The 27486-nt window shown below is 43.2% G+C and overlaps 1 protein-coding gene across 4 annotated transcripts in view; it reads right to left on the minus strand.

Moving 5' to 3' along the window:
* Nucleotides 1–4756: 4756 nt before the first annotated feature.
* TCF7L2 (transcription factor 7 like 2) overlaps nucleotides 4757–27486 on the minus strand; it is a 184000-nt gene continuing 161270 nt past the window's right edge. The window contains exons 8-14 of one of the 4 annotated variants that reach the window (XM_082486155.1): nucleotides 21321–21446; nucleotides 20311–20470; nucleotides 19473–19580; nucleotides 14529–14577; nucleotides 13916–13966; nucleotides 12675–12747; nucleotides 4757–7052 (exon numbers count right to left, since the gene is read on the minus strand). In XM_082486155.1, coding sequence (XP_082342281.1) covers nucleotides 6623–7052; nucleotides 12675–12747; nucleotides 13916–13966; nucleotides 14529–14577; nucleotides 19473–19580; nucleotides 20311–20470; nucleotides 21321–21446 — 997 coding nt within the window. In that variant the 3' untranslated portion in view covers nucleotides 4757–6622. The remainder of the gene's footprint in view (nucleotides 7053–12674; nucleotides 12748–13915; nucleotides 13967–14528; nucleotides 14578–19472; nucleotides 19581–20310; nucleotides 20471–21320; nucleotides 21447–27486) is intronic. The other 3 variants (XM_082486156.1, XM_082486157.1, XM_082486158.1) reach the window with 3 other exon arrangements.

Below are 27486 nucleotides of genomic sequence, written 5' to 3' on the forward strand. Positions count from 1 at the left end.
GAACAGCCAGTTTAGGAGGAACTTGGAACCCGCTCCAGGCCCCCTCGGCCCTCTGGGAAAAGGAAAATTATTGTTGGCAAGTCTGCCTGGCTCCAGAAGTTGATCCAGTGCCCCCCACTTGCCCATGCAGCAGCAGACAGAGCTAAGAATTTTGTTATAATTAAATAACGGAGTGCTGATTGGTTGCTGGAGGTGGTCTTGAAACTGGTGTTTAAGGCAGTGGAGAACAACGGTTACTATTCATAGAAAAAGCAGAGTCTTAAAATCCATCTGTTTCGTTCCAAATTTAGGCCAAAAAAATGCTCACTCACTGTCTTTAAAAATACCACCTGCTTAGCTATTTTGTATAATGTGCCATTATATAAGTTTGAAGGAGGAGCAGGCAGGGAGGCAGCGGGGGCTGAGAAAGGGCGGGGGGGAACAGATTAAAAAGATATAGTTAGATCCAAAAATACCCCAGCAGCATATTCAAAAGGGAACGCAAAATAAGGGAGCAAAGGAGACATTTTCTGAGGAAGATTAAAACCAGGGGGTTTGCTGATGCCTGGGAAGCAGCTACTACCAATGGTCTTGTTTGCAAATAAGATAATAATCTTTTTTCTCTTTTTTTGGGAAAAAAAAAAAAAAAATCACCCTTCTTGCTGCGCGCACCCAACTCCTCTTCTCATCATGCTACAGGACTGTGCAAACACTCCGGGTCTTTCCCACCCTGTAGACCTTTCTGGTGGGGGGCCAGGCCAGGGCGGCGCAGCCCCTGCCAGCAGGTACCTCCCAGGTGGGGCTGTGCTTCTCCTCAGTGAGCTGGAGCAAGCAACTGGGTCAAAGGAATGAGACAAGGAGCTGGTAAAACCCCACAGCGTCTACTTTTCCAGAGCAGCTTTGCTCCGCGAGCAGTCACATTAGCAAGGCCTGGTGTCCTGCAGATGTGTCTCCTGTCTCCCCACCGTCCTTCCCCTCCCCTCGCTTCCCCGCTGCAATCTTACATAATATTACATATTGCAGCTGCAATATGTCCAGTTTTCCTTCTACCCTTAACTCTCTCCCATGTCCCTTGTTCCCTCCAACACCCCAATGCTCTCCATGTCTCCTACCTAATCTTCTTGGCCTGCCAGCTGGGCAGGAGAGAGCAGATGCTGGTCCAGAAGTAGACGTGTGATAATTGGCCATCTGGACACTGCCAGAGAGAATGGATAACAGCTGAGCTCTCCCTGCCTTTTCTTCAGTGGCGGATCTGGAAAGCCTCTCTTCTCAGTGCCGGCAGAGATTTCTCTGGAACTCACAGGGACTTTATCATCTCCGAGAGTTTGACTGCTGCTGTCAAATCTGGTTCAAAATGCCAGAGGATTCAAGAGTTATCAGGAGAGGGTCAAACAGATGGACAGACAGCATGACTTCATGATCTCCAGTGCCTTAGAGGTCGAGGCTAACAGGCCCCCACCCTCCCCCCCCAAATAAAGTGCATTTCCAACTTCAGAAAAAGAGCAACTCGTAGAACATGGATGCAAGTCATTAGTGAATATTCTGGATTGATCCCTGAAGAAAAATCAGTCCAGGGGCTGGCAGACTCCTGTCCTCAGGGAGTCCTTCAAATGAGCTGGTGACATTATTGACAATGATGGGTCATTGGTATGTATTCAGCTGTAGCTGATCTGCCTTAAAAGTCTCAAGATGTTTTCCAAGAACATCTTAAAATGAATGCCGAAGTACCTGTCTACTGCTTTTTGTAATACAGCAATTGCTACGATCTTTGAGCACATTTGCATACTCATACTTTTAAGGATCCAAGAGCTTTAGCCTTCCTGTCCAACAAAGACCACTGAAGCTGAATATTGGTCCTGTACTGAATTTAGTCTTCAGCTGGAGCGTCTCTCCCAAAACAGCATCCAAAATCTTTACCCAGTCTTAGGTGGCAAAGCATTCCTATGTGTATGCCAGACATAGCCGGGCAGCACTGTCACACATGTTCATCTTAATTATTATTAGTGTTTACTTTCATGACTGTTGCAATGACCCATGCAACTATTTTACTGTGAATTCTCTTTACATCTTTTTACGGTCTAATGAAATGAACAGGACTCTAAAGATTGCTCTTTTTTCCTGCCTTTCCCTTCCTTTTCTTCTTTTAAGCAAAGCTTAAAACCATGTGGCACTGCTTTATTGAGTCAGCAATTGCTTAAACTTTTTAAAGTTCCATACACTAAGTGAAAGATGAGATTTACGAAACTAATGGAAAATAAATGTCTCCTGAACACGCAATACATTGACTTGCTTCCTTGCCTTATCCCATAAAAACAGATGGAAGCAATAGCTACAGTGAATTACGTACTGTACGTAGGGCCCCATGCTGTCCCGTGGCAGCCCCGTACAAGGACAGAGCATGCCAGTTTGTCACCAGGCTGCCCCGGAGGTTGCCCTCACTTGCCCGGATCCAGGAATGAACGGGCCATACCCCTGTAGCCAGCTCCCAATCCCGTTTTACACCTACAGTGTATGGGACGGGCTGTCATCCCACTGTGCTTCCAAGTGTACCTGATCCGGTGGGGTCCTCAGCTGTGACTCCCGGGCACAAAGGGAGTACGTATAAATAATGGCAATTTTCTCCCAGGAGCCTTGACCCAGCTCGGGCTTTCTGAGCAAGGGGAATTTGGAGGCAACTCTGAAGGCATAAGCCCATCAAGGGACACAGCTAATGCACAGCCCACAGGAAACCCAAGTGTTTGCGTTTCCCCAAATATGCAATTGTTTTCCACAGCAAACAGTGTTCCCAGCACCAGTCACCCACCACTCGCGAGCTCTGTTCAACCTATCTGTGGAACACGTTCCTCTCTCACCACGCACACAGAAGGAAAACCAATTTGTCCAGGAACTGTGTTTTTGGACTCTGCTTTCCAAAGGATTGCTAATAAAGCAGCGAGCAAAGAACACGCTATTTTGCCGAATATATGAATCATACCTTGATGGTGCCTCCTTTGAATCATGGCATTCAAAGATCTCCCTGGAGCACTATGTTTTACATTAGAAGAGAGCAGTTATCCCCAGCAGAGATGCAGCACATGTGTCTGGCTGATGGATGGCCATGCTCTAGCGAGAGTCAAAACGTTTAGGAAAAAGAAAAAAAAATAAAATAAAAATCCCTAGAAACCTTAAGTAGCAGGAGAGCAATTTGAGCATCGCGTTCAACTTGCTGGCTACCAACAGCAGCAAGATTTGGCACCTTCCACAAGGGCTTTACAGAAACATCCTTTTCCCCGTCGCAGAGTCCCATCCCACCCGTGCTGCCCACACGCCTGCCACGGGTGACAAGGGAACATGTCCCACTGAAGTCTAGGGTAGCGTTCTGGCAGAAACACCATCAGGCCTTGGATAAAGGGAGATAAATGGAGCGTGGTGAAAAATTCACCATTACATAATCCTTCTAGTAGGAAATATGAAGTAATACTCACGTATATTTCCCTTTATTAACAAGTTTGAAACAAACAAAAAAAAAAAGGCTTGTAAACCGGTCATTAAAAAAAGCGGTAGCAATTTAAAGTACTATATATTCTGTTTAAACATTATTTAGTACTTCACCCAGTGCCTCCCAGCCCCTTTACAAAGCACATTCCTTCTGCAGCCAACAGACCGCTTTGCAGCCAGTTTTGGTTTTATCAGACCTCCCAGCGGGGGACAGCGTGGTCTCAGCACCAGGGCTGGGCTTCCCGAAACGGCCCCGTTCCCAGGGCTCTGCAGAAAATCACTTCCCCTGTTTCCCTGTGTGAGGAAGAATACTTACCCTTCCCGCAGAGTCCGTCAAGACCGACCGAAGAGAAGCGCATTATCTGAGCAACGCACTGCGGGGAACAAGACCTTTGCCTTTGATTGCCCTTGAGTGCCAAGATGACCGGGGCAATGGTGACATCCGCTTCTGAGAGATTCCTGGAATCGATGAAGCTTAAATCCCTACTTAGTTTAAAAACCCCAATCAAATCATCCATTTAATAAAAATTCTTGCATGTAAGTTCGCCCTCATCCTGCAGCATCTGCAGGCATTGCTGCACGAGGCGGATGCTGGACGCTCAGCGCCGAGAGCAGGCTGCACTGAAAGGGCTCATTGCATTAGAAAAAAAAACATATATATGCAAAACCAGGCTTAAATTTATCAAGGAGACAAACCTTAAGGCCAGCACAAGGATTCCGACTAATTAGGTCTACCTAAGCTCTCTTGTGCGACCTTTATAGTGCATCAGCCCTATGTCGTGGGATCACCAGCTCGAACAAAAATGTTTTAAAGTGTTTTAAATGTTTCAAAATGTTTTAGAATTAAAGGTATCATCAGCCCTGGTCTCCCGTCCCCCAGTCAGGATCACTTCACACAGAGGGACTACATTACTTTAGCTCACGTGTTATTTGTCTTTTGCCAAATCACATGCCATTTGCTGGAAAATAAAAAAAATAAAAAATAAAAAAAATAAAAAAATAAAAAAAATAAAAAAATAAAAAAATAAAAAAAAAAAAAAAGAGATTTTCAACTGTTGTCAACTGTTGCAAGAAAAGCTTGCTGAGCAAGGAGAGGGCTCGTGCAAAACGAATTTAGCAGGCGGCAGCATGGGAACCCGAAGGAAACGGCAGATTTCTCACAACTAGAGCTGGCTGCAAGTCGCCACGATTTTCACTAAAAATTTTTTTCAAGGAAGTTTTCCACTCAGGCTGTAAATCCGTTTGGCCAGAGTAAAATGCAGTCAATGCATAAATGAGTTGACAAGTCGTTCTCTGCACATACTAAGTTGCTTTTATTAATCCAGAACTGCATGCTACAGATACTGTACAGCATGAACATTTATTCATTACAAAAAATGGCTTCCAAACCATTAAAAATGAAAATCGGAATAAGAGCATAAAACGGAACAGTAACATCACAACTGTTAGGAAACATTCAAAGTATTCACAAAAAATGTTATAGTTAGCATCTTAATAAACCAGAGAAAAATCTGAGACAGTTTTACAATCGCTTCATGTCAACTACAATGGCACTGAATGAACAGATGAACAATTTTTCAGCTTTATACAGCGTTTTTTGCAACATCAACATGCCTAGGTTTTTTTTTTTTTGTTTTAAGTTTGCTACCTACCTGTATGTAGTAAGTGTACATAAAAGTGGCAGTCTGATTTTCCTTTTATGAATAATCTAATATACAGAATTTGGCCCTTAAGGGTTTATACCTCTTCATTTTAAATGCTTTCCGGACAATCTGCTACCAAACACGTCTGTTATAGGTGACATTAAAACTACATACATATCTACCTATGTAACATCACAGCAAAACATGATGAACAAAAAAATTACAGCATTAAAAAAAAATAATAAAGTTGTCGGGAGAAAGTTAAAAGTCACTGAGAATTTTGGCACATAAAAATTTTGCACACAGCCTACAGTCCTAATGTCGCAGGGGATTCAGCTGCAGTTCTGAATGGGAGACACTTGGACCTTGCTATTTTTCAGACAGCGTTGCTAAAAATTCCCTTGCTAAATTTTCAAGTCTTTTTGTGTGTAATGGCTTTTAAAGCAATTTTTTTTTTTTTATACTATTGATCCTTGAAAAAATGCATCTGCAAACGTCCATTTGGTGGCAACTGTGTTTTATATAGCAAAAAAAAAAAAAAAAAAAAAAAATCACAAAAGGAAATCAAAAAACAAAAATCCCGGAAAAAATATATATATACACATTTATATATAAACTTAAAAACCTTGTACAAATGAGTTGTTATATATAAGATGCTTACACTAAGGGAAAAAAAAACCTTTATACAATGTTTCAAGAAAAAAAGAGGAAAAAAACATTTAAAAAGGGACAACATACAGATACAACAAGCAATTTCTAAAGCAATAAATACTACTGGTCCAATAGCGTTGTGATACTTTTAATTGTTGAGTAGCGTTCCCTCCCCCAAAAAGAACAACACCATGGAACAAGGTATATTAACACATTTTTTTTAACCCTTTGTTTCTGTACATTTAAACAATAACAAGTAACATCACAATAAAGGTTGTTTCACACAAGGAAGAAAAAAAAAAAGAAGTAGTAGCGGCACCGCATTCGTTGTGCCCTTAAAGGTTTAAAAACCAGATGTAAAATGATTGGTTCGCAAGCTCGTATTTAATACAAATAATAAAGAACCAATGCCTCCGGCAAGGGCTGCTTCAAAATTGCTTCTTTTTTTTTTTTTAATTTTTAAAATCAGTCTTTAAAACTAAGCTATTGGAACTACATAACAATTATGTATATATATATATTTTTTAAACGCTACAAAGACTTTAAACAGCTGTTGATAAAAATTTTGGCAGAATCATGAGGCTTTTCTCATCTACATATTTAAAAAGGAGAAATTGAAATAAGAATGGGTCAAATATTGACCAATGAACTCGATAAAACATCAACTAATGTAGCCACGTGGCACGAATTAAAAACAAAACCGAGAAACGACGACGAACAGCGGACGACGACGAGGAGGAGAAGGAAAAAAAAAAAAATTAAAGAAAAGGAAAAAAAAAAAACCACACAACCAACCCAAACCAAACCCAACCCCAAATCCCAACAGAATTTAACATCCCCGAAGGAAACCGAAAGGGCTAACGAGGCTAAAGCTATTCTAAGGACTTGGTTACGAGGGAGAGTGGCTGGGGCTGTGTCCCCGCCAGCGAGCTGTGGGAATGCAAGGAGGACGTCGAGGGCTGTGCTAGGGATGCGGCGGCGGCCGGCGGGAGGGCGGCCGGCGGGTGGTCCAGGGCCCCGTTGGGGCAGCTGGCGGCAGGCAGGGCGCCGGGCTTGCTCGCAGCGCTCTCGGCGAGGACGAGCGAGGATGGCGGCGGCATCATGACCAGGTGCGCCAGCGGGTCGGGCTTCAATGAGAGCGAGAGGGGTTGCGTTTGTTCAGTCTGTGGTTTCGAGTCTCTGGAGGGGGAGGCGAGCATGGCGGGGGAGGACGGAGGAGAGTCTAGTAAGCTTCCATCTGAAGAGGGTGGGCTGACGCAGCTGCCTTCACCTTGTATGTAGCGAACGCACTTTTTTTTTCTCCTAGAAACAGGGAGAGAGTTATCTGTGAATAAAGGGCAGAGATGCTGATGGAGACAGTTATCTAAAGCAAAGAGCCGTCAATTAGCTACTCTGGGCTCTGCGCGGGCGGCAGCCCAGCCCCACGCGCCGTCCTGGGGGTCTGGCGGGGTGTCCTCGGCACCGAGCCTGCTCGGGAACCTCCCCTCGGCTAACAGATTTGGAAAGGATTCACCAATTGTCTCTTCGTCCCCCTGCTCTTCAGACCGCCTCCTTTCCTTAGTTATTTTAATAATTGGAAAATCAGGTAAGCCCACTGTGCTAATCTACAAACTCGACTTTTCTCCAGGGGAGGGGTGGGGGGGAAGTTTAATCCTTATAAAATAAAAGCTCTGGATAGTTGATGGTATCTCAAGGTGTCCCATAACGCTGTCCAACTCAATGGGGCTATCTCTACACCTGCGTCACCTGTCGTCTCTTACGATGCACTGCCCTTGGGAGGCAAGGACGGCTGCAAACTACCGCTCCTTGCTTTCTCCTCTGTTAAGAACCACACCAAATCCAGAAACGTCAGAGTCAGACAGGAGGGATATATAATAGAGAGAACAAGAGAGAGAGGGGAAATAAAAACAAAACGAACAAACAAAGCAAACAGAAGAGAAAAAAAAAAAACCAACAGGAAAAGAACAAGATAAACAGAGTATGATCCAAAATAACAAGAATAACTGGTTGTATGGCCTGCAGGTTGTGGCTTTAAATCGACTCAGTTTTACTTTTCGTTTTAAGGGGAGAGTGGTAGATTTGGGAAGCTGCTCATATGCATTTTGGGGAATTTTCCTCTGAGAGGCCATCCACGTAACTCCAGAGTGGGATCCAATTTCAGCAGGTGAAGAGCACGACGACAGGTACAAAGGTGCGGAGTAACATGGAGCTTATTTCACACCAGGGAGCACGAGAGTCTCGCAAGAGCCGCTCATCTTCAAATAAATAAGTGACCCGACAGAGATCTTTTCTCCTCCCTCTGTCCACTTAATAATGTAAAGGAGCAATGAAAACAGATGACAGTTGCACACCATCTCTCTTGCCAAGTATATGCAAGACAATTCTAGCAGCAGGACAGAAATAATGAGGCAAACAACCACAGCATCTGGCGGAATGATGTTCAGTGGCCACCTTGACCCCAATAACGATGGCTCTCCAGCCCTCCTATTCACAAGCGCACTTTGCATGGGAAGTGCTGAACCGCTGTCACACAGCCCGAGGTATATGACGAAGTCTGTTTGGAGCAGCTCTGCCACAAAAACTTTGGACACTCAGCTAAGCTGCACAAAGCCACCAACGCGAAGGGGTAGGTTGCTCTCCCTCTCCAGTGGAAACCTTGCCCTGGCTCAGCAGCTTTATCAGAGGAAGCACCTGAGCGTGGCACAGCAGCTGAATGTCGCTGGGTGACATTCCTCACTCATGTAGGTGTCCCAGCTCCACTGCTGGTCACCAGTGTTCTCCCCTATGTATGGCAACTGCGTTTGACTTGGGTTAAACCAAGGTCTGCTGCCTAGGCAATGGGGCTAGATGCTTCTCGACTGCAAGGGAGATCTAACCAGCTTGATCCTGGACTTAAAAGATATCATCTCCCAGAGCCAGGAAGGGAACAGTAACCCCAGCGCCCCATCTTTCTTTCTACCAGCTTCAGTGAGGGACCAGCGCTGTGACATCCCTTCCTCCAGAGGCTCAGGCTCTGCTCTCAGGTTCTGCTCCACGTTCCACATGGCAAGGTAAGGGGTTAGGGCTATTAGAGTTTTAACCACGTTAGCCTGCAGATCAATATATGCTAAAAACTAAAGACAACCATGCAACTTAAATGTTAAAAAGAAAGAAAGAAAGAAAGATAGAAGACAGCAAGTGAAGGCTGTAAACCATGCTTTATTAGAGCAACGTTAAAAGACAGAAAAAAATTAATTTGGTGGGCTCAAAACAGAACCTGTTAACTCTTCTACCATCAACAAACAACATGGGAAGCCTCTGGCTCTTGGCTAAGGACAGTTCTGCTGCTCTTTCTCCCCTCACCTCTGTCCCACCACTTCCTAGCTCCAGCTGTGCAATGCCACTGGGGCCACAGTTCACATCTGGCCCTTCTGTACAGCTCCAGTAGCAAAGCAGAACAGTGATGATTCACAAAGCTCACTGAGAATACTTGTGTGGAGAGGTGGGTTCTCACAATTTGGAGACTGCAGGGCTCCCCCGCCATCCCCAAATGAAAATAATTTGCAAGCAGAGACCCAAGCTCTGCTTGCCTCACTGATGGTGGTCCAGAAGCCATTCAACTGGATCATTCTGAACCTACAAGGCAGTTAATTATTTCACTGGAGGCAGTTGGAATCTAGTATGCCAAAAATTCAAAATTATCTTTTTAATACTATTCAAGTTCTGTGGCCTGAAAGGAATAGTTCCCATGGCAAAGCAGACTTAAACCAGGTCTACCTGACTTTCTGACTCTGTTAACAACCTTTTTAAAACTAAACCCACTGGTCTGCTACCTGAAGTAATTTTCCTTTGACAAGGATTAAGGGAGCAGATTGCTTCCTCTGCTTCTGTTGTATATTGTATTCTTTAATAGTGTGGCCACATTCAGTCTGAAAAGCCATTTACTTAAATCATGGTGGCTCGAGGGGGAGACATTTCTCCAGCCTGTGCCATTCCCACCAGGCGTTATCTGTGACCATGTACATGGCAGGGTTAGGTGGGACAGAAGGCATAGATGGTAAAACCCCAAACTCTGCAAGCCAAATATCACCAGAATTGAACAACACCAGGCAAGTCTGGTGAACGGGAATAAATAAGAATCTGAGGAACTCTTTGTGCCCAAGTTTTGTTCTCCTAAAAGTGGGAACAAAAATGCTACCTACGTATCCCCCCTCAGAAGCACTAGTGAGGATTATTCACTTGGGCGCCACTCTGAAAGCGTCAACTGCGACATCAGTCCGGCAAACACCAACAGACCTGACCCTGCTCGTGCTGCCCTTGAAATTAGTGCCAGGACAGCACTGGGAAACCTGTAATGCTGCAATTGCCATGAGTGAAAGCCACAGAGGATGACATGGGTTTATTCAGTTGCTGTGAGCAAAGATGTCTCAGTTTCTATTGTAGTAGCTAACTGCACATCTTTAGCACCTACCTAAGATGCGCTACCAAATGCTACCATGCTAGCAAATGCAATGTTATAATGGTTAGGACCAGAACTAGGAGAGAAACGCTCTAAACTCTACCTAGTGATAAAATGCCTCCATGCATTAAGAAAAAATTAAAATAGCAGCTGACTCCGTATCAGTAAGTCTAAAGCTATCAGCTACACCACTGAACGGTACTCCACCAGTTGTCTCCGATGAGCTGCAAAGATTTCTGACCAAAATCTGGCATCAGTTAAGAGAGGGTTTATGCTTCACATGTAACCTAAGCACTGTACAGACGGACCGAAAAGTCCCCTTGCTGATAAAATGTAGTTTTAAAAGTATGCTGTTTACTTAAGCAGCTAGGGAAAGATAAAGCAACACAAACATGATGTGCCCCTGGTTCTGGTACTTGGCATACAGCGCCTGACATGCTTCAAATACTCTGTCTCTAGACTACACAAATATCTGCCGATAGTGCGTAGTGAACCAACTGCAGAATAAAGCCCATTTAAACACAGCATTCAAGCCTTTGGCTAGTGTGAGACTCGAGCCTCCTGACCCAGTGAAGTGGCTACCCAGCTCTTCTGGACCAAATTCTTCTTCCTTTAAGCTTTAAGAAACTGCCGTTTTCAAAGCCTGTTGAACATACAGACTGGTACTGACATCTAAGACCCCAACACCCAGTACTAGCATGCCTCCAACGGGACAATATGCAATCTGCTGAAGACATTTCTGGTGCCTCATCTGGTATTTTGACACACACCACCACCCTCGAGCCATGTTTTCCTCGAGACTAAGCACAAACAAGACTGCGTGCATACACAAAATACGATGGACGTCTGAGCTACATTCTAAATGAGATGGAGCACATGGGACTGGCATGAGTAAGAGGGGAAAATGTGGGAGAGGAATCACTACACACAGAGTGTGGTTTGGGTTGAAATACCTACCATCATAATATTCCAAATTCAAAGACTGCTTGTATCAGAACAAAGAAACAACAAATTTAACCAAATGCGATCATATAAGGAAAAAGGAATGAGAAAAGAACTACTCGGTATCCCTCCACCAAGAAAGAAGTACGTACTGAGTTATACATGGAATTAAACTCCAGTAGAACATGGGCTGTCGAAATTTGGGCTCTCTGATGTCTTTCATCTCCTTTTAATGCTGGAAACTGTTCTACTAAAGTTGCAATTAGTTTTGTCTAGAGCTCAGGCGTTTACAGCTCACTTGTTGGAATAAAATTTAGGAAAAAAGGTACTTTCAGAATCAGAAAACAAAAAAGACATCAGATCACTTGAAAAACTGATATCTACAGAAACCTTACCGAGGCGTAGAAGCCTACAGGTAGCTACTGAATTTTGCAGACACCACCAAAAAAATGAGTGCAACATAAGCTGTAAACACTGGCTTTTACATTTCTAATCATGAGAATTAACACTAGTGCTGCAGATCCCAGAACCTTTTTAAAAAGCCTTTGGAGGCCGCGGACATAGACCCAAATGAATGACAAAATACAGATGTCCAGCTAAACATTCACTTTGCTGACAATCTGGAAAAAGGTAATAAAAAAGCCAAAAATCTGCCAGCTTTAAGGACTTCAAGTTTTCTTGTTCCCAGTTCTACCACCAGGGAGAGGTTATTGGTAAAGAAAGAGAGAAAATGGCATTAAATTAGCAAGAAATTCCAAAGATCAAAGATTATTAGCAATTGATGCTGTGGGAGAGAGAAAGGTGGGGAGTGGGGGGAAAAAAGATTAAAAAAATAAAATCACACAAATGCACTAAGAGGACAGATTGCTTTTATTTCCCCAAAGGCCTAATGGGTAGTATTATACCTGCATGGTTTGCACCATAAACTCTGTCGGTCAAGCCCGAACAATGCCCGACACTTCTTTGGAGTATTTGCATCTGTTAGCATAAGGTAAACACAAAAAATACAACACAATGGTGGATAGAGCTCATTCGGTCTGCGTCATCTTAGCTACAGCTACGTTTAGCTTTCAATCACCTCCGTTTTATTTGGTAATCTCCCCTCGTACCAAGGGCAGGAAAGAAAACAGGACTTTCACAATGAGCCAAAAGAAAACCAAAAAAAAGTCTCCGACACGGCCGTGCGTCTGTCCGGTGTCGGTACCGCACTCAATACCGTGTTATCAAGGGCTTTGGGAGCGACTTTCCTTGGAGGGCAGGAGCGTGGTTGAGCCACGGATCAGATGGGCTTAAAGGCTGATGCTGTTTTACAGTGGGTTTTTGGCTAGCAGCAGCGAAGAGGAAGGCAAAAAAACAACCAACAACGAAAAAAAAAAAGCAAAACCCTTTCAGAGAGATGATAACTCATGGCAGTGTCCCACTCCCTTGTGTCTTCTAGATCACAACACAGAGCTACAAAGCAACAAGGCAGGAAAAAAAAGGGGAAAGTACCAAATAAACCAGCTGCAAATCAGCCATAGCGAGTCTGGGAGAACTATACACACCTGCAGGGGCCGCACCAGTTATTCTGTTGATCAAGGCCAAAGCGCGCTCGGCATTTCTTAGGAGCGCTCAGGTCTGAATGAGTTCAAGAAAAGCGAGCAGAAAAGGGAGAGAGGAAAAAAAAAGAAAAGGGGAGAGGGGGGGAGAGAGAGAGAGAGAGAGAGGAAGAGAGAAAAGGGGAGAAAAAAGAGAAAGATAAAAATAAGGAAAAAATAAAAATAAAAAAGGGAATAAAAATCAATGTCCTCGTTATTAATTGCAAAATATTGACTTTTGATTTAAAAGTTAAAAAAAGTGATAATCACATTTTTATTCAACTCTTGAGATTAGCTGTTGCAATTAAAGCTGCAGTATCCCTTTATAAAGGACTGTTTCTTTCCCTTTTAAAAGAGCAGGTAGAGGAAAGTCATTGTGGCTGGACTAGCAGGATGTTTCAGGCAAGATTTATTTGGGCTGGGGTTTTTTATTCTCTTTTTTTGAGGGGGGGGGAAAGGAAGAAAAGAAGCTGAGTATGGAAGTTAGATCCTAAACATGCTTTTTTCTTCAACTCAGATACAAAATAAAAATAAGAGAAAAAAAAAGAAAAAAAAAAAAGGAAATCATATCTCCTGGGATAATGCAGCTTTTGGAATAACATTCAATTTATTTGCTTTTATTAATTTGTATTTAAAAGAATGGATAAGAATAAGCAGATTGCGGGATGAGAATGTTAGTATCAGCCAGAAAATAAAACGTAAAGCATGGCAAGGTGCTGAGTTAGTACAGCTAGTGAATTGCAATGAATAGGCTTGAGCAGAAAGGAAAATAAATAAATAAAAAAAAATTCCAAAACTAAAATAATAATAAAAAATGCGTACGCATGCTGATGTGAGAAGACTTAGTGGGAGCCATGAAAAATGCCATTAGATTAAGGAGGTTCATTACTGACTTGCTTCCATTCTTAATCAGTCTCTTTAAAGAAATACTGCATATTCAATTTGCACAGTTAGTACAACTCTTGCGTTATTTTTACTGTATTACTGTTTTAATAGCAATTGTTACAAAAACGAAAAACAAAATTAAAAAATACCGTCAAACATATAATAGATATAAAGATATATAGATAATAAACACTATCAAAACGTGTGGATGGTATTTTTTTCTTAATGTCATAAGTGTTTAATGTTAAAATCTATAATGGCAGGAAAAAAAATTAAAAAGCAGTTTATAAACTATTTTAAATGACTCAAAATGACGTTAGCACCTGTAATCGGAGGAAGTGAAAGGCAAGGATTTAGGAAACATTCGCTGTGTTCTGAAAAAAAAGAACAAATTATACAAAGGCTTCAAAAAAACTAAGTCAGGGCTTCTTCAAAATTGACTATGAGATTGCCTATGCAGTATTTCTAATTTCCTATATAGAATGGCAAACCTCCTTAATTTAAAATGGGTGCGATTTACCACTGTAAGGCATGCATCAGAACATACAGGTACAGCCCAAATTAATACCAAACACATACATACGTACGTACACGCACACACATATGCGCAACATAAGCGGACAACTTTATAAACGATGGCATAGGCATTACAACTACGGCTCTGCAGTTAAAGGCTTTGTCATTACTATGCACAAATTCAGCTAACGTCACGAGAGGCTCTTACATGCAATGGCTTGGTTACTAGTTTTAGAAGGGCAATAACGCGTAAATAATTAGAGTGCATTAAAAAAAAAAAAAAAAAAAAGGCTGTCTAGTATAGGGGCCGGCTCCCCCTGAGGCCAGGAGACTCGTACCCACCTCCCCCGTACCCAGGAGCGTCACACCAGGATTGCCACACTTCCACTAAGCAAGAGATTTAGACTTATTCTTACTTACCATTGGTCTCGCCTGGCTGCTTATCCCTTTTCCTCTTCTTCTTCTTTCCCTGCAGGAAACATACACAAATGAGAAGGATTAAAAGAAAAAAAAAAAAAATAAAAAAAAATCCCAGAACACGTCTTCTCGCAAGACAGCGCCGAGTGATGGGGCTGCGGCCGGTGCGGGAAGCTCCCCAGGGAAGACACGGAAGCGAAGCGCGGTGGGCAGGCTTGGGAGGCCCCGAGGGGATGCTCGTACCCTGGGGATGGCTCTGCTCGCCTGCCCCGTGCCTTTTCTTTTCGTACAGCCTCGCTGCAGCCCCCCCAACACTAACACCCACCAAAGCCACAAGCAGCTGGGAGGGGGGAGGGGCAAGGACAACTTGCAAGATGCTTCTTATGAGATTTTGCTCCCACTTTAAAAAAAAAAAAAATAATTCCTGGTCATGTTTCTGTGGGGTGGGGAGGGAAAGAAGGGGCAACAGTGGAGATTCAAGGTGGGAGAGTCCATGAGTGAAGTCAGACTGAGCCTGTGGAGTTCCTCAGCACCCAAAACCAACCATCAGAGCAGACGAGGAAGGCACAGTAATGAGCAAAACCTAACCTGCAGGTTTATAAGTGCACTGACAACTTCGGAAGCAAAGTCGGGAAGAGAAAAAAATCCATACATAACTAAGACCGTTCCCACATTTTGCTCTATCACAAGAAAAAAATCACCAGTAATGTTTTGCTAAACTGCTCCCCTTTCCCAAATACTGTCCCGTAAGATGATGGAATTTGTTACAGCTTCTGACTGGAGGGAGAAAGGCCGTTTCTCCATTTCCCTCCAGCAGTGTCGGAGAGGACAAGACCAAAAGCCTGACTTCTGTAGAAACCCAACCATTGCTTTCCAAGAGAAGAGCTATGAAGTAACAAGCATGGCTCAAGAGAGAAAAGTGATTTTCTAATAAAACTCTTCTAACACCGAGCTACAGGGTTTGCAGAGCAGTACAAAAGGGCCAGTGTAGGGGATGGAGTAATTTCATTTTCACAGCTCCCCAGATGCTAAAAGCAATGACATTTGTGCCAGCAATGTCAGCTGCGAACAGCACGGAGATCCTTGCTTTTGAAGACGTAGCACTAAGAGAAGCTGGTGAAAAGACACCAGGCCAGCAGTTCCTTGTGGTCAAAAGGGAACAAACATCTCTTGGAAGGAGGAATCTCATGGTACTTTTGAAGGGATGGACATATCTGTGGGGAAGCCAAGAGGTTATCCCACGTGGTGGACATCCTTCTCAGTAGGTTGATCTGTCTCCCAGCTAAATGGTTAAGATTGGGTTTCAGCCTGGGACATCCACTGTAACACTTGGGATGCTCACTATGATACGTTCCCTGGAACATATTAGTAAGAAATTCCCCCAATGTGAATGCTGCATTTTGATTTGTTGTTGTCGTTGTCATTGTCGTCATATTTTTCCTCCCCAAAAGCTGGCTTTCTGGTACGGGGCTTCTGTCTTCATTCCCCGCTGCTTGCTCAGGGTTGTAAACTGCCACCCTGCTGTCCAGGCTGTGACAAGCACAGTCTTGTTCACGAGAGCCTTCTGGTGATGGAAAAAGCTGTGTGCACCGTCAATTTTAAAGGACTTTAAAACGACATGCAGATAATCCTGTGGCTAGATGCTGCTGAGAAATCATCTCCCACACCTCTGAGGTCATTCTTGGGGATACGGAAAGATGTTGCTCTGAGTCAATTGCTACAGCAGCCATCAGTCTAACATGACAGGCAGACAAGATAGACAAGCATTGCTCCTAAAGCTCCCTGAGAATAACATAGGGAAAAATGTGGTATCTTGAAGTCCACGTATAACATAAAGATAGAAGAGGCTCAGACTGCTCCAGCTATATTGATCTAGATTGACAGTAACTCTGTGAAAGCCGGTTATTTTTTTCCAGGTTTATAACAACGTAACTGAAACCAGACAATTGCCTCAGGACCATAAGCCTGATTTTTATTTAATCTCAAGGAGGCCGCTTGCATAATTAACAGACTGCATCCTGTAGCAAATTTGCTTAATTTTTGCAGTACATTTGGGAATTCAAGGGCTATTCCAATTTGAGACCTTCTAACTTCTTCATACAAGGGCCAGCCAGAAGAGAGATCAGGAGTCACCTGCCCTTTGGTGACCCTGGCCCTCCTCAAGCCAGGTATTAAAGTACTCTAACCCCTTTAGGGAGCAATCTGTTAAAAATGGCCGATATACAGGAATGTCAGCCAGGGATCAGGCATTTCTAGTTCCTCTTCAACACAAGCTTAGAAAACTGTTCTAACAAAGAACTGACAGAGGTCCCACTAACTTTTTTTACACCCTTTTCAAAGGAAATAGGGAGAAGAATTGCCTGGCTTGCTTGTTCAATTCCTGTGCTACAAGAAGACATTTGATTAAGTAGTTAAATTAATACATGGACTTCAGAAAAGAATTATGGCAGCAGTTCTTCGAGTGCTCTGCAGAAGACACTGTTTTAAGACTTGAGCAGACCGTTGATAACATGTTCCATCATCGCACTATACAAATTCTTAGGCTGCAAATAAATGTGGATGTAAATACTCACTCACCGTTTTGGCAGCTCCCTCTGCAGAGCCAAACCAACACGGGTTTTGACAGGACCAAAGAGTTCTTTGGTACTAATTTTCTAGACAAGCGGCAGGTGAGGTGACTTGACCCTCTCATACTTCTGAGTCCAGCACTCAGCGCCGCATAACATCTTGTATTAGATCTCAGGAAGAGCAAATGTGCCTTGTGACACCAACAAGCCACGAGGGATTCCCCGAATCCTCTTCTCTTGTGTCAGAGCAGGCTGAAAGCTGCTGTTTCTTGAATGTACTGCTCCTATTTCTGAGGACCTGGCCTACAGCTGGCCCCATCCTCATGCCTGATGTAAAGTGCCTAACGATTTAACCATTTCAAGCAGCCCAAATGCGCTCCCCTTCTAGATGCGTGAAGAGCTCCAGACCCTGTGAAACGCTGAGGGAGGAGGGGAACTCGGATCTCTGAATGGACCAGGAGAGGAGAAATAAATAAATCCTGCAGATGATGCAATCGTGTGATGCAAAGGTACCACGCTCTCCTCAGGCAGGAAGGTTCCCCCTGAAGGTCACTTGGGGGTACAGCATCAAGCCGCTGGGAAAGCGTCGGCTTTCTCATCCTGTCCTTTTTAGCTCAAGAAGAAAGGGTTTCTCAGTGCTCACACGGTGAGGACAAAAGTAAAAGGTCCTAAACACTGAAGGCTTTGTACATGCCCATCTGTCAGTGGCACAGTCACTGCGCAGAATGAACATTCCCGAAACCTCAGTCGAGCCTATACTCCCTTCTGAACACCCAAGAAGATGATACCGCACACTGCTGAGGAACTACTTCCAGCCTACGGTCTGACAGTCTCGGGCCAGACTACGCCAGAAAGAAAGCGAAAATGTGTTTAAGCAGGAGCAGTGCCTCATCGGGCTTAACGAGGTCTCCTCTGAGGAGCACGCACAGCTATGCCTGCGACGGCAACCAAAGGAGGGAGCGAGGCAGAGCCCAACAGAAAGGAAGGATGATCACGGAAGAACAGAAGGATTTAAAAAACGTCCTTAAGTACATCTTGCTAAATAAGTGAGCGTGTGCATTCTCCACTGCTGAATGGTGGAAGAGCACAGAGAGCCGCTGCTGCTCTAGGCTTCGCTGCAGACTCTGAACTGGCTTCTGCCCATCCATACGTGTAAAAGCGGATTCTCATAGAGGTAAATATTGTCACATACAAAGCACACAGTTTATGTGATTTACGGCCAAGTAGAATATTTATGGTAAAACAGGCAGTGATGATGACTATGACGGAGGAAACAGACTTCAACAAAACCAAAATGTGTAACACTATACATAACTGTCCTGACACCCATCTTACAGCTGCTGATCTCCAAACCTGCAGGAAAGTCTACCTGGAAGGTAGGGAGCAGCGTTTATTCCAGAGTTAGAGACCTTGAAAGTTTTAGGCGATTTTTATTGATTTTTTTTTTTTTTTTTAAATAATCAAGATGCTGCTGGAATCCTACTAAAGAGGGTTTAGAGCTCCCACCAATCCACAAATCTGTCAAGAATTTATGGGTTTAGGCTTGCAAACACTTACTACCAGATGCACCGCTTACCCTTCGTGGAAGGAGGAGCTGTATACTACTAGTAAGTGGTTACAATGCTGGTCTTATGTTTTTAACGCACAGAAAATTCTACCGCTTTTAGCTTTAAAACAGGCTTTCTGAAAGGCGGAGGGGGAAAAATCAATTTAAAAACCACTCCATTAACTGATCATAAACTCCAAAACACTTTTTAAAAAATGAGGAGGGGAGAAAAAAAAAAGATAACATGGCCATGAAAAAGCAAAACGCAATCGAAATACAGAACAGTAGAGCGTGGAATAATTCATTTAACCCCACTTGAGAGTAAGACTTTCAAACAAGTCGCACTTTTGGTTTTGCCAGTCCTTCTCTGAAGCTAGGATAAGTCATTCTTCCACTTTCCACTATACTCTCACACAGATAAGCACAAGACACTAATTATTCATCTTTTTGGTGGAAAGGAGAGGAGCCATACTAGGGGAATTTTTAATTTGGTTTCAAAAATAAAATTTAAAATGACCAGCAAGCCAAACAGCAATTCCAGACGCTGGTAAAAGTGAAGGCAAGAGTTTCTTCACAGAGCTCTACTGTCATGCCCCAATTCTAACCTTTTACTAGTCCCAGCCAGACAGCCTCTTCCAAGTGGAGGGCTGGGAATTATCCCCAATAGTTTTAATATCGCAGAAGGAAGCGTCCGCTGTTGTTACCAGATTGGGATCCTGAGGCACGCTTTCCAAGTAGTGCTTGTGTGCAATGTGTGGTCGTAGTTCAGCAGGTCACATATACATTTCTACAAGCTCTACTACTAAAAAAATTTCCACCTACATAGGAACCTACATAGTTATCCCGTGCGGACCAGCCCGGGTACAGCTGCATATGAAGCTGTCGTTCCTTTCTTGCTAGTTCATAGTATTTCGCTTGTTCTTCTCTGGATAACGCATGCCACTGAGGTAAAGAAAAGAGAAGAAGACAAAATGAAAAGCACAAGTGTGTTTTTTTTAAGCACGTTAACAGCAGTATATATTATTTATACATAAATACATCGAGAGTTGATTTTTATTAAAAAAAAAAAAAAAAGAGATAAAACCAGATGATCTGGCATGCTGCCATTCATATTTTATTTATAACTCCAGATCACAACTCCAGTAAACTCAACTGAGTCACAACTTATAATTTACGTTCACTCAGCCCCTTTGTCTCCCGACGAGATAGGAGAATTAAGAGAACTAAACAAAAAGAAAGAGCAGGGGAGAGGGTCCAGAAGCTGAACCACTTGTCCTGAGCCAGATCTCAGTTACAGGTTTACACAAGGTCTCCCCCTCCTTTCCCCACAGGCACCCCTTCTCCTCTCCTGGCTCTCACAGGTGCTGATACTGGTACTGTACACAAAGGCTTTACTTTTCTGCCTGTTTTAGGACAAAATAAGAATCTGATATTTTTCCATCTAAGGGTCACGGAAATAACACTGAAATAACACTGCTATTAATTAACTCCCCCTCTTCCCCGCGAATGACCCCACTGGCAGAAAGTGTCTGTGAAAACCAAAAACCAAACCAAGGCCTTTGGTTAGTAACTTCCCTACCCATTATCAAAGTATCAGGAAAACTCAGCAATTCAGAAGGTGTGAACCCTACCGAGTTTCAGTCCCTGCTTGTGCTTCTCCCTTGTTACCTACCCTTCGACCGAGGATTTGATTGATGGCTGCGCTCTCTTTCAATGTGCATTCTGCTACAACTTTTGCTCTCATTTCCTTCATATACAACATAAATGCATTAAGAGGTTTCTTTATGTGTGGCTTCTTTTTCTCTTCTTCTTTTTTGGAGTCCTGATGTTTTCTGAAGGGTAAAGATACAACAGACAAACCTCACAGTGATAACTCTTGTGAATTTATTAAATTAATCCCCTCAATCCCTCTAGTATTAATCCTCAGGCATTACTCTCTAGAAAGAGGCCCAGAAGGTCCCCTAGGGCCTTCACCCCGGCTGCTGTATGAGAACAGTTTGAAGAGCATTATAAGAAAACCTATCTCATATGAATGCAATATCACCCAGTACCCTCTCAGCCCCTAGAAGAAACCTTGGAAGGACATTGGCACTCAGGAAAATGGGTTCACGGGGAGGGCTTATGAGCATGATGGTAGAGGAAATAATTACACCACATCGCCACTGGGAACCGAAATGCTGTCTGTCTGCTTCACTCGAGAAACGAAAGGCAAGAAGCAGCAGAAGCACTAGGGGCAGAGCTCGACCAGGGCTCTCCTCGGTTCAAACCTAGACTGGATACCAGCTCTCTCTGCAGCTCTGAACAAGCCATTTATGCTCTGATTTATTGTCTCCTGTTGCGTATGTGGTATCTCACAGCTTCAAACCGGGCACTGAGTAGCAGGGAAACTGGTCAAGAAGCCTGAATCTTGGTCAAGAAAATTCCACTTCCTTGTTAAAATGGGGAAAATGAATAACTACTTGTCTACGCCACAGAATGACTCCGAAAGACCATTACCATTATACTGACACACTGTTAGTGAAACCATGTTCAAATCAATTAGAACACAAGAGAAAAAAAGCAATTTAAGAAAATATTTTACAGCAAAAACATTCCTACGAATCCAAGCCTTTTTAAAAGCCACACATGCACAGGTGATGCTTTGGGTGTTCTAATAATAAAACACGGGAAGCAACAACTTACGAGCTGTGGAGTGAGCCGACGTCGCTCTGGGAAGATTCCTGTTTGACTGTTGGTGTGACTATGGCCGGATGAGGGATTCCAGTTGTATGTAAACTATGGTGTGGCGGGACCATGTGTGGAGGAAACCTAGAGGAGAGAAAGCTGTGTAAATCGTCAGAATAAAAATGAATGAATGGGGAGGGATGTGTACACACATTAAAAAAAAAAAAAAAAAGGCATATAACAAGCACATGACAGCTAGACAAAGCATATGAAAGCTGGCAGCATTAATTAGCAATAAATTAAACATAATGACTCTTCTAATGTCATTAAAGCCAATCTTCCCCTTCATTATCATTACTGACATGAGACATCATGATTTTTAACATCTTTAACAAAAGGCAAATTCAACTGGACGAACTTGGATGAAAGCGGAATTTCAGCTACCTGCAAGAAAATCCACCAGTCCATTTCTTTGCTAAGAAATTATCTGTGGCAACCAAGGAATCAATTTTTATAGCTCTGAATCACGTTGCGAATTTGGGATGACATCTTTTGTTGCATATTGACAGCAAAATAAAATATTAATGCAAAACACAATCTAGGTGCATTTTTGATAACCCTTATAGATGCCTCATTAGCTACATTTTGTTGATGGAGCAAAAGAAAATATTTATTTGTGTCTAAGAAACCTCTGAGTCACTTTGTTTCAACAGAAGGTGGGAAGATTGTGGAATTAAGTCAATTTCGATCCATTAAGGTAACCTAGGAAGGCTTAAATTTATGCAAAGTAACAGTCTAGCCTTCCTAAAGAAAAAAAATGTTGCCAGCTTTATGGTTTATGGCCATATACATGGAGAGGCCCCGGTCCTGCAACTGGATTCAGAGGGATGTGCAATCCTTCTGCATGAATCTAATTGCCCGGTCGGGACCACAGCACAAAAATGGCATAATTGTTCAGACTTTGTACTTTTAAACCGAAATGAACAAACTTCTGAAAAGCAGGATTGACTTCTTATCATTATTTCTCAACAGTCTCAGAAAGGTTTTGCAGCGAATAAGGAAAGCGCACTCTGACTGCCTGCCTTTCCCTTAGAAAACCACCACTGAAGTCAACTGGTTTCTAGGGAATGTGATCAAGCCTAAATATTTGCTTCAAGGTAACTTTCCCCAAAATCCAAGTCTAAAGTGATTATGGCAAACGACAAGTTTTTTATCACTGCAAATCCCTACTCTCATCCCAGATTTTGAACCCGTTTTGTCCAAATAAAGTACGCCAGGAATACTGAACGTGCAATAGAATAAAGAATTATTTCTTCTATCATCAATATACAATGATTTTTTTCTGTCAAACAGGATATAAAATGGGGTGATATACCATGGATAAGTAGACTGTGTGCAAGTGTCAGGAATATAATGGGATTTCTTTATTTTTCTCTCTCATAAATTCCATTACTGAGATTAACCCCCCTCCCCAACTGCCTAGACATTCCCTACATTCAACAAATGACACAGTAGTACTTTCAAGAACAAGAGGTACTGTCCGCTACGAGCTCTGAGGATCTTTGTCTATCAGCTGGTAGTACTCAGGATCATTAGACAGAAGTATTTTGTCTTTGAAGGCAGTGGTAGGAAGAGCAGGGACTGACAGGGAGAATGTGAAATTGTTCAAACTGTAGAGAACTGCAACTCCTCCCAAAGGCATGGAGACAAGGAAAGGAGGAGGGTGCGATGGCAGGGGAAGAGAACGGGCAGCAAAATGGTCATTCCTCCACGCATTTCTACTTCTGCTAAAGACCCATGGACGCAAATCTCCAGGTGGATTGCCAAAATGCCTTCCCCGCTCTCTGACAAAAGCAGCTGGGAAAGAAATGCACATTTGGGGAAATGCTTTGGCGCATGGTAGCTCGAAGAGGAAACAATGGTGAGGCTGCAAGGAGACCGATGTCCTGGTCCCACTTATGGCACAGAATTGCCTCACCATGAGCAAGACACAAACTGGGCCTTTGTAGCATTTAATTCTGCTCCCCCCTCTCTCTATTTTTGTGTGTGTGTATTTTGATTGGACATACCTAAAGTTTGTTCACACAGTACCTGGGGCCTTCAGCCATAGTACAACACAAACAATTAAAACTGACAGTAAGAGCTTTCTTTAAAAACGTAACTTACAAACACGGGTGAAAATAAAATCCATGGCAAAACCCCGACCTCCCTGAAAGTGGTATAAGCAGTGATAAGAAGTTGACACACATCCTATCAAACGACTGTCTGTCCTAGGCAAGACCCCGTGTTCAAGAGAGGACTGTGCTGCTGGGGCTAGCTGGGGCTCAAACCAGAACGAGAGCCAGTGACAACGGAACAATGAAGGTTGAAGTTGGAGATGAAAAGCCGACCTTCAGAGAGCAGGTAGGAAGAGCTGCATTTGTTTGACATAAGGACCCAGTGGGAAGGGCAGTGGGCACATACCAGAAGTAAAAAGAGCTGAGTGCAGTGGTAGCACAAGGACAGAAGGTATGAGAGTGGACCTGAATAAGATTAGGCTCATCACTGGAGAAGGGCTTCCAAATATCACAAGAGACTGATTACAGCTGGAGTTAATGGGGACAAAACATGGTGCTTGTTAAGCTTCTGAAGAGGACTCCGTGACGTGGCAATGGTAACTGGGTTATAGACCGGCTTCTCAAACGAGGATCCAGTCAAAAATTAAAACATACTGCAAAATGGACTCTGCCTAAATGGTGGATTGTTGTATGGTCAGGATGTTCAAAGGAAACAAATTCAACAAAAGATAGGGGGTTATTTTATTCCTTCATTTTTGATGAAGATTTAAGTACCTCCAGCTAATAAAAAATTGAGGAGGGTGAAGGAAATCTGCAAAAAATGTAAGTTTCCCCCTAATTATGGGAAAAATGCTTTCCCAATTACTGTTAAGGAGAAAGAGAGTAAGTATTTGCACATCGGGGAGTGACCAGATGGGGAGGAAGGGCAGTGGAGAAGAAGCCTACATACATGTGAAAGGCTGGAGGATGGCGAAGCCTCCACTGACTTCAGCTGGGCTGAGATTTTACCCACCGAGCTCTAAACTTCAGGGACATGGCAACCTTCAAGAACAGGCAGCTGCAGCTCAGTAGTTATTTTCGGGGTGGCAGTTTCTCCAAGGAACTTGCGTGTCCGTTACCAATGCCCATTCATTATTTCACACTGAATCTCTCTCCCTCCAAGACACAAGGCTACCTAATGGACATACACACCCCTTCCTGTGATTGGAGCTATAAAAAACACGATCCAGAACCCAAAGTCATTTGCACAATCCCACAGACTTTGGTGGGTTGGGAGGGGGTTTGGCCCAAAGTCCAAGTGCCTATTTACTTCCATGTAGACATCCACTCACATGGCAATGTGAGTAGGGGGAGAGTGTTAATTTTTAAGTTCCTGGCTACACTCCAACTTCAGTAATTACATTCAGCAAAAGTGAATTTCCCCTGAAATTTCAATTACAGAAGGTATTTTCCACTGCCACCACTTAACTGCTGTGCAGTGTTTGTCTGGTATAACTCTTGTAAATTATTTCCTGATTTCCTCTCACAGCAGTTGTTTTTTCATACTGGGTCCACTGTTTGCCCATCAGTCAGTTAACCCTGTCTCAATTTACATTAAGAGGGTATTACAGAGGGGTAATGGAAGGATCAAGAGATGTTATAAGCATGTTGGACGCATACGAAGGGAGTGGGGCGATGCTACAAGCACAGAAGAGAGTTGCAAATGGTTAAAACAACCTGAAGACACTATCTTAATAGTCTAAACTATCTTAAATAGTCTAAAATTATGAAAATCACTATTAGTCACCCATTAACCTTTTATAAACTATTCATAAGCACGCTCTAACTAATGAACTGTAATTACTAAGCTTAGGGAATATTCAGGGTTAGGAAGCAATATATGGTCCAAAGGTCTACACCATAATGCAGGCAAAGATGGGAACCGCTTTTAAAGGAAGGCTCTGGAAAAATGTGGACGTGGTCTTGGAGGATGGAGAGGGTCTGCCCTGACTTCAAGATGTGAGCAGAGCTAAGACAGCAAGCCCGAGGCATGCAGCAGGGCTGTGCGGGGCTGCTGCCCAGAGACCAGCCATGAACGGCAACGTGTCTGCAGGCAAGCGTGGGCATCCCCGGGCACGCCAGCCCCATCTCCCAGCTACGCTGGCTACTCGGGGCAAGGGCTGTCCCACGACTGAGCTCAGGCACTCCAGCTGATACGGTGGGCATGAGAAAACATGCGTCGAACCATGTATCAGAGCACAGTCTGCCCAGAGGGTGTTCCCATGTATGGGAAACCAGGAGAGAAGTTTCTGGGCTGAAACAAAGGATGAACATCTTAAATCTATTCATCAGTCTGTGCGTGCGTCTGAGCATGTGTGCGCGTACGGGCGCGTGTCAGAGAGAAAAAGAAAGGCTGTGTGCGTATATGCACACCCCTCACCTTTGCCTAAGACATTCCCCCATATTTTTTTTCCTCTAGACAAGTATTCCATGAATTGCAATAAACACCCTAAAAATTCTAAGCAGCTCATTATACACCACTGTCTCCTTTTATGGCTCCAAGCCAGAATATAATGATGAGTCTTAACTTGTTAAGGACAACTAATTTTTTGTTCCTGGCTGTCTCAGGGGCTTCTCTCTTACTCACTCTCACTTTACTTCACTGTTGACATGTTTCTGTTAACTGGATGTCATCTGCCTGCCTTGATTTTATGCACAAGCAGTGGGATGCATTTTTCTGTGCAACAATTCTGCTTTGAGTTGCATTAGATTTGTCATTATTCTCTCATTTTCCCCTTGCACTTGTAACATTTCATCTATTCCTGCCTTATTTTTTGAGCCACGGTGCACCCACATTATGGTTTATACATGATCTTGCTCCCTTTGAAGCCGGCGGATTTCAGAGCCAGCCCTCGTCAGGAGAAGTGCCTGCTACCAATTTAGCAGGCTGAGGGCCCCGAGCTCCAACAACTCAATCTAAAGGGGGTCACAGGGTGGCACAAGCGAGTGTCAGCAAGTGCTGTTTAATTGCCAATCTAGGCTTCTCCATGGTGTTTAAAGTATAATGACCCATCACTTAATTCTGAGAAGTCCTGGCCCTGCTGCTGAATGGAATGAATATCAAAGGATGTGCTAGAACAGGGCAAGGAGCCTACATTTCCTATAACTGCCATAAGTATAATAGACCTCTACTTCTGTCGTCCCATTACCACAATAATGTATTTAATTTGCTGTGTACTCTTTTTAACTAGATACCTTTCATAAAGCCTATCTTGGGAATATAGCCTCCCCCCTCCCACATCTCCCCCCTCCCTCAAATGACTAGCCTCTCTAATAATAATTAAACTAAATCAAGCTCTACTTTGCCTCACACCATGCCTGCAAGTCTTTTATAGATATTAAAAAAGATTAAATGGAGGGAGGGAACCATTGTTTAAATTTGCAGTGCTCTCCCCAGCCCGGGATTTTTTTCTCTCCCGTGTTGGGTCTATTAATTTTTTTTTTAAAAAAAGTAGATTTTCCAGTTGTCTCCCTATTTGCTGGAGCAACACAGGCAAATTTTAATTTTTGCTTTTACTCTACTTATCTAAAGCACACAACACACGAATTCCCCTACCCAGTCACTCACGAGCTCTAGTTACAGGTTTCCATTTCTCAGTGTGGTGCATGTCATCCCCCCCCCCCCCGTCTTTTCCTCCTTAAATCCTCTATACACCAACCTTCACATATTAAACTGCAGAGAAGGAGAGGAAGGGACAAAGCAGGGAAGAGACGTGGAACTTTGCTATGTAATGCATGCTAATTTAATTATATGCCATCATCAAAATGGATTAGCTGTTTCAGCCCATCAGGAAAGTCTAAACCTCCACCGATTTAATTAACCAGACTGAAAATCAGATGAACAGAAAATAAAACTATCATTAGGAGCAATTAGCGATTACTTAAACATAGTGCTGCCAACCAGTTTGTAAATAAAACTAGCAGCCCCTGGAAAATTAGATGGAATTAATTGGAGGTAGGGAGGGGGAGAAATATATACTTCTAAAGCTTTAGAGGGTCAGGCAGACCCTTTTATGTTGACTAACAGTGTTTGGAGCTTTGGTAGGGGAAAACATAGTGCAACAACCTTCCTCCCAACTCTGCTTGAA

Source organism: Vanellus vanellus (assembly GCF_965231255.1).
Source record: "Vanellus vanellus genome assembly, chromosome: 7".
NCBI lineage: Eukaryota > Metazoa > Chordata > Aves > Charadriiformes > Charadriidae > Vanellus > Vanellus vanellus.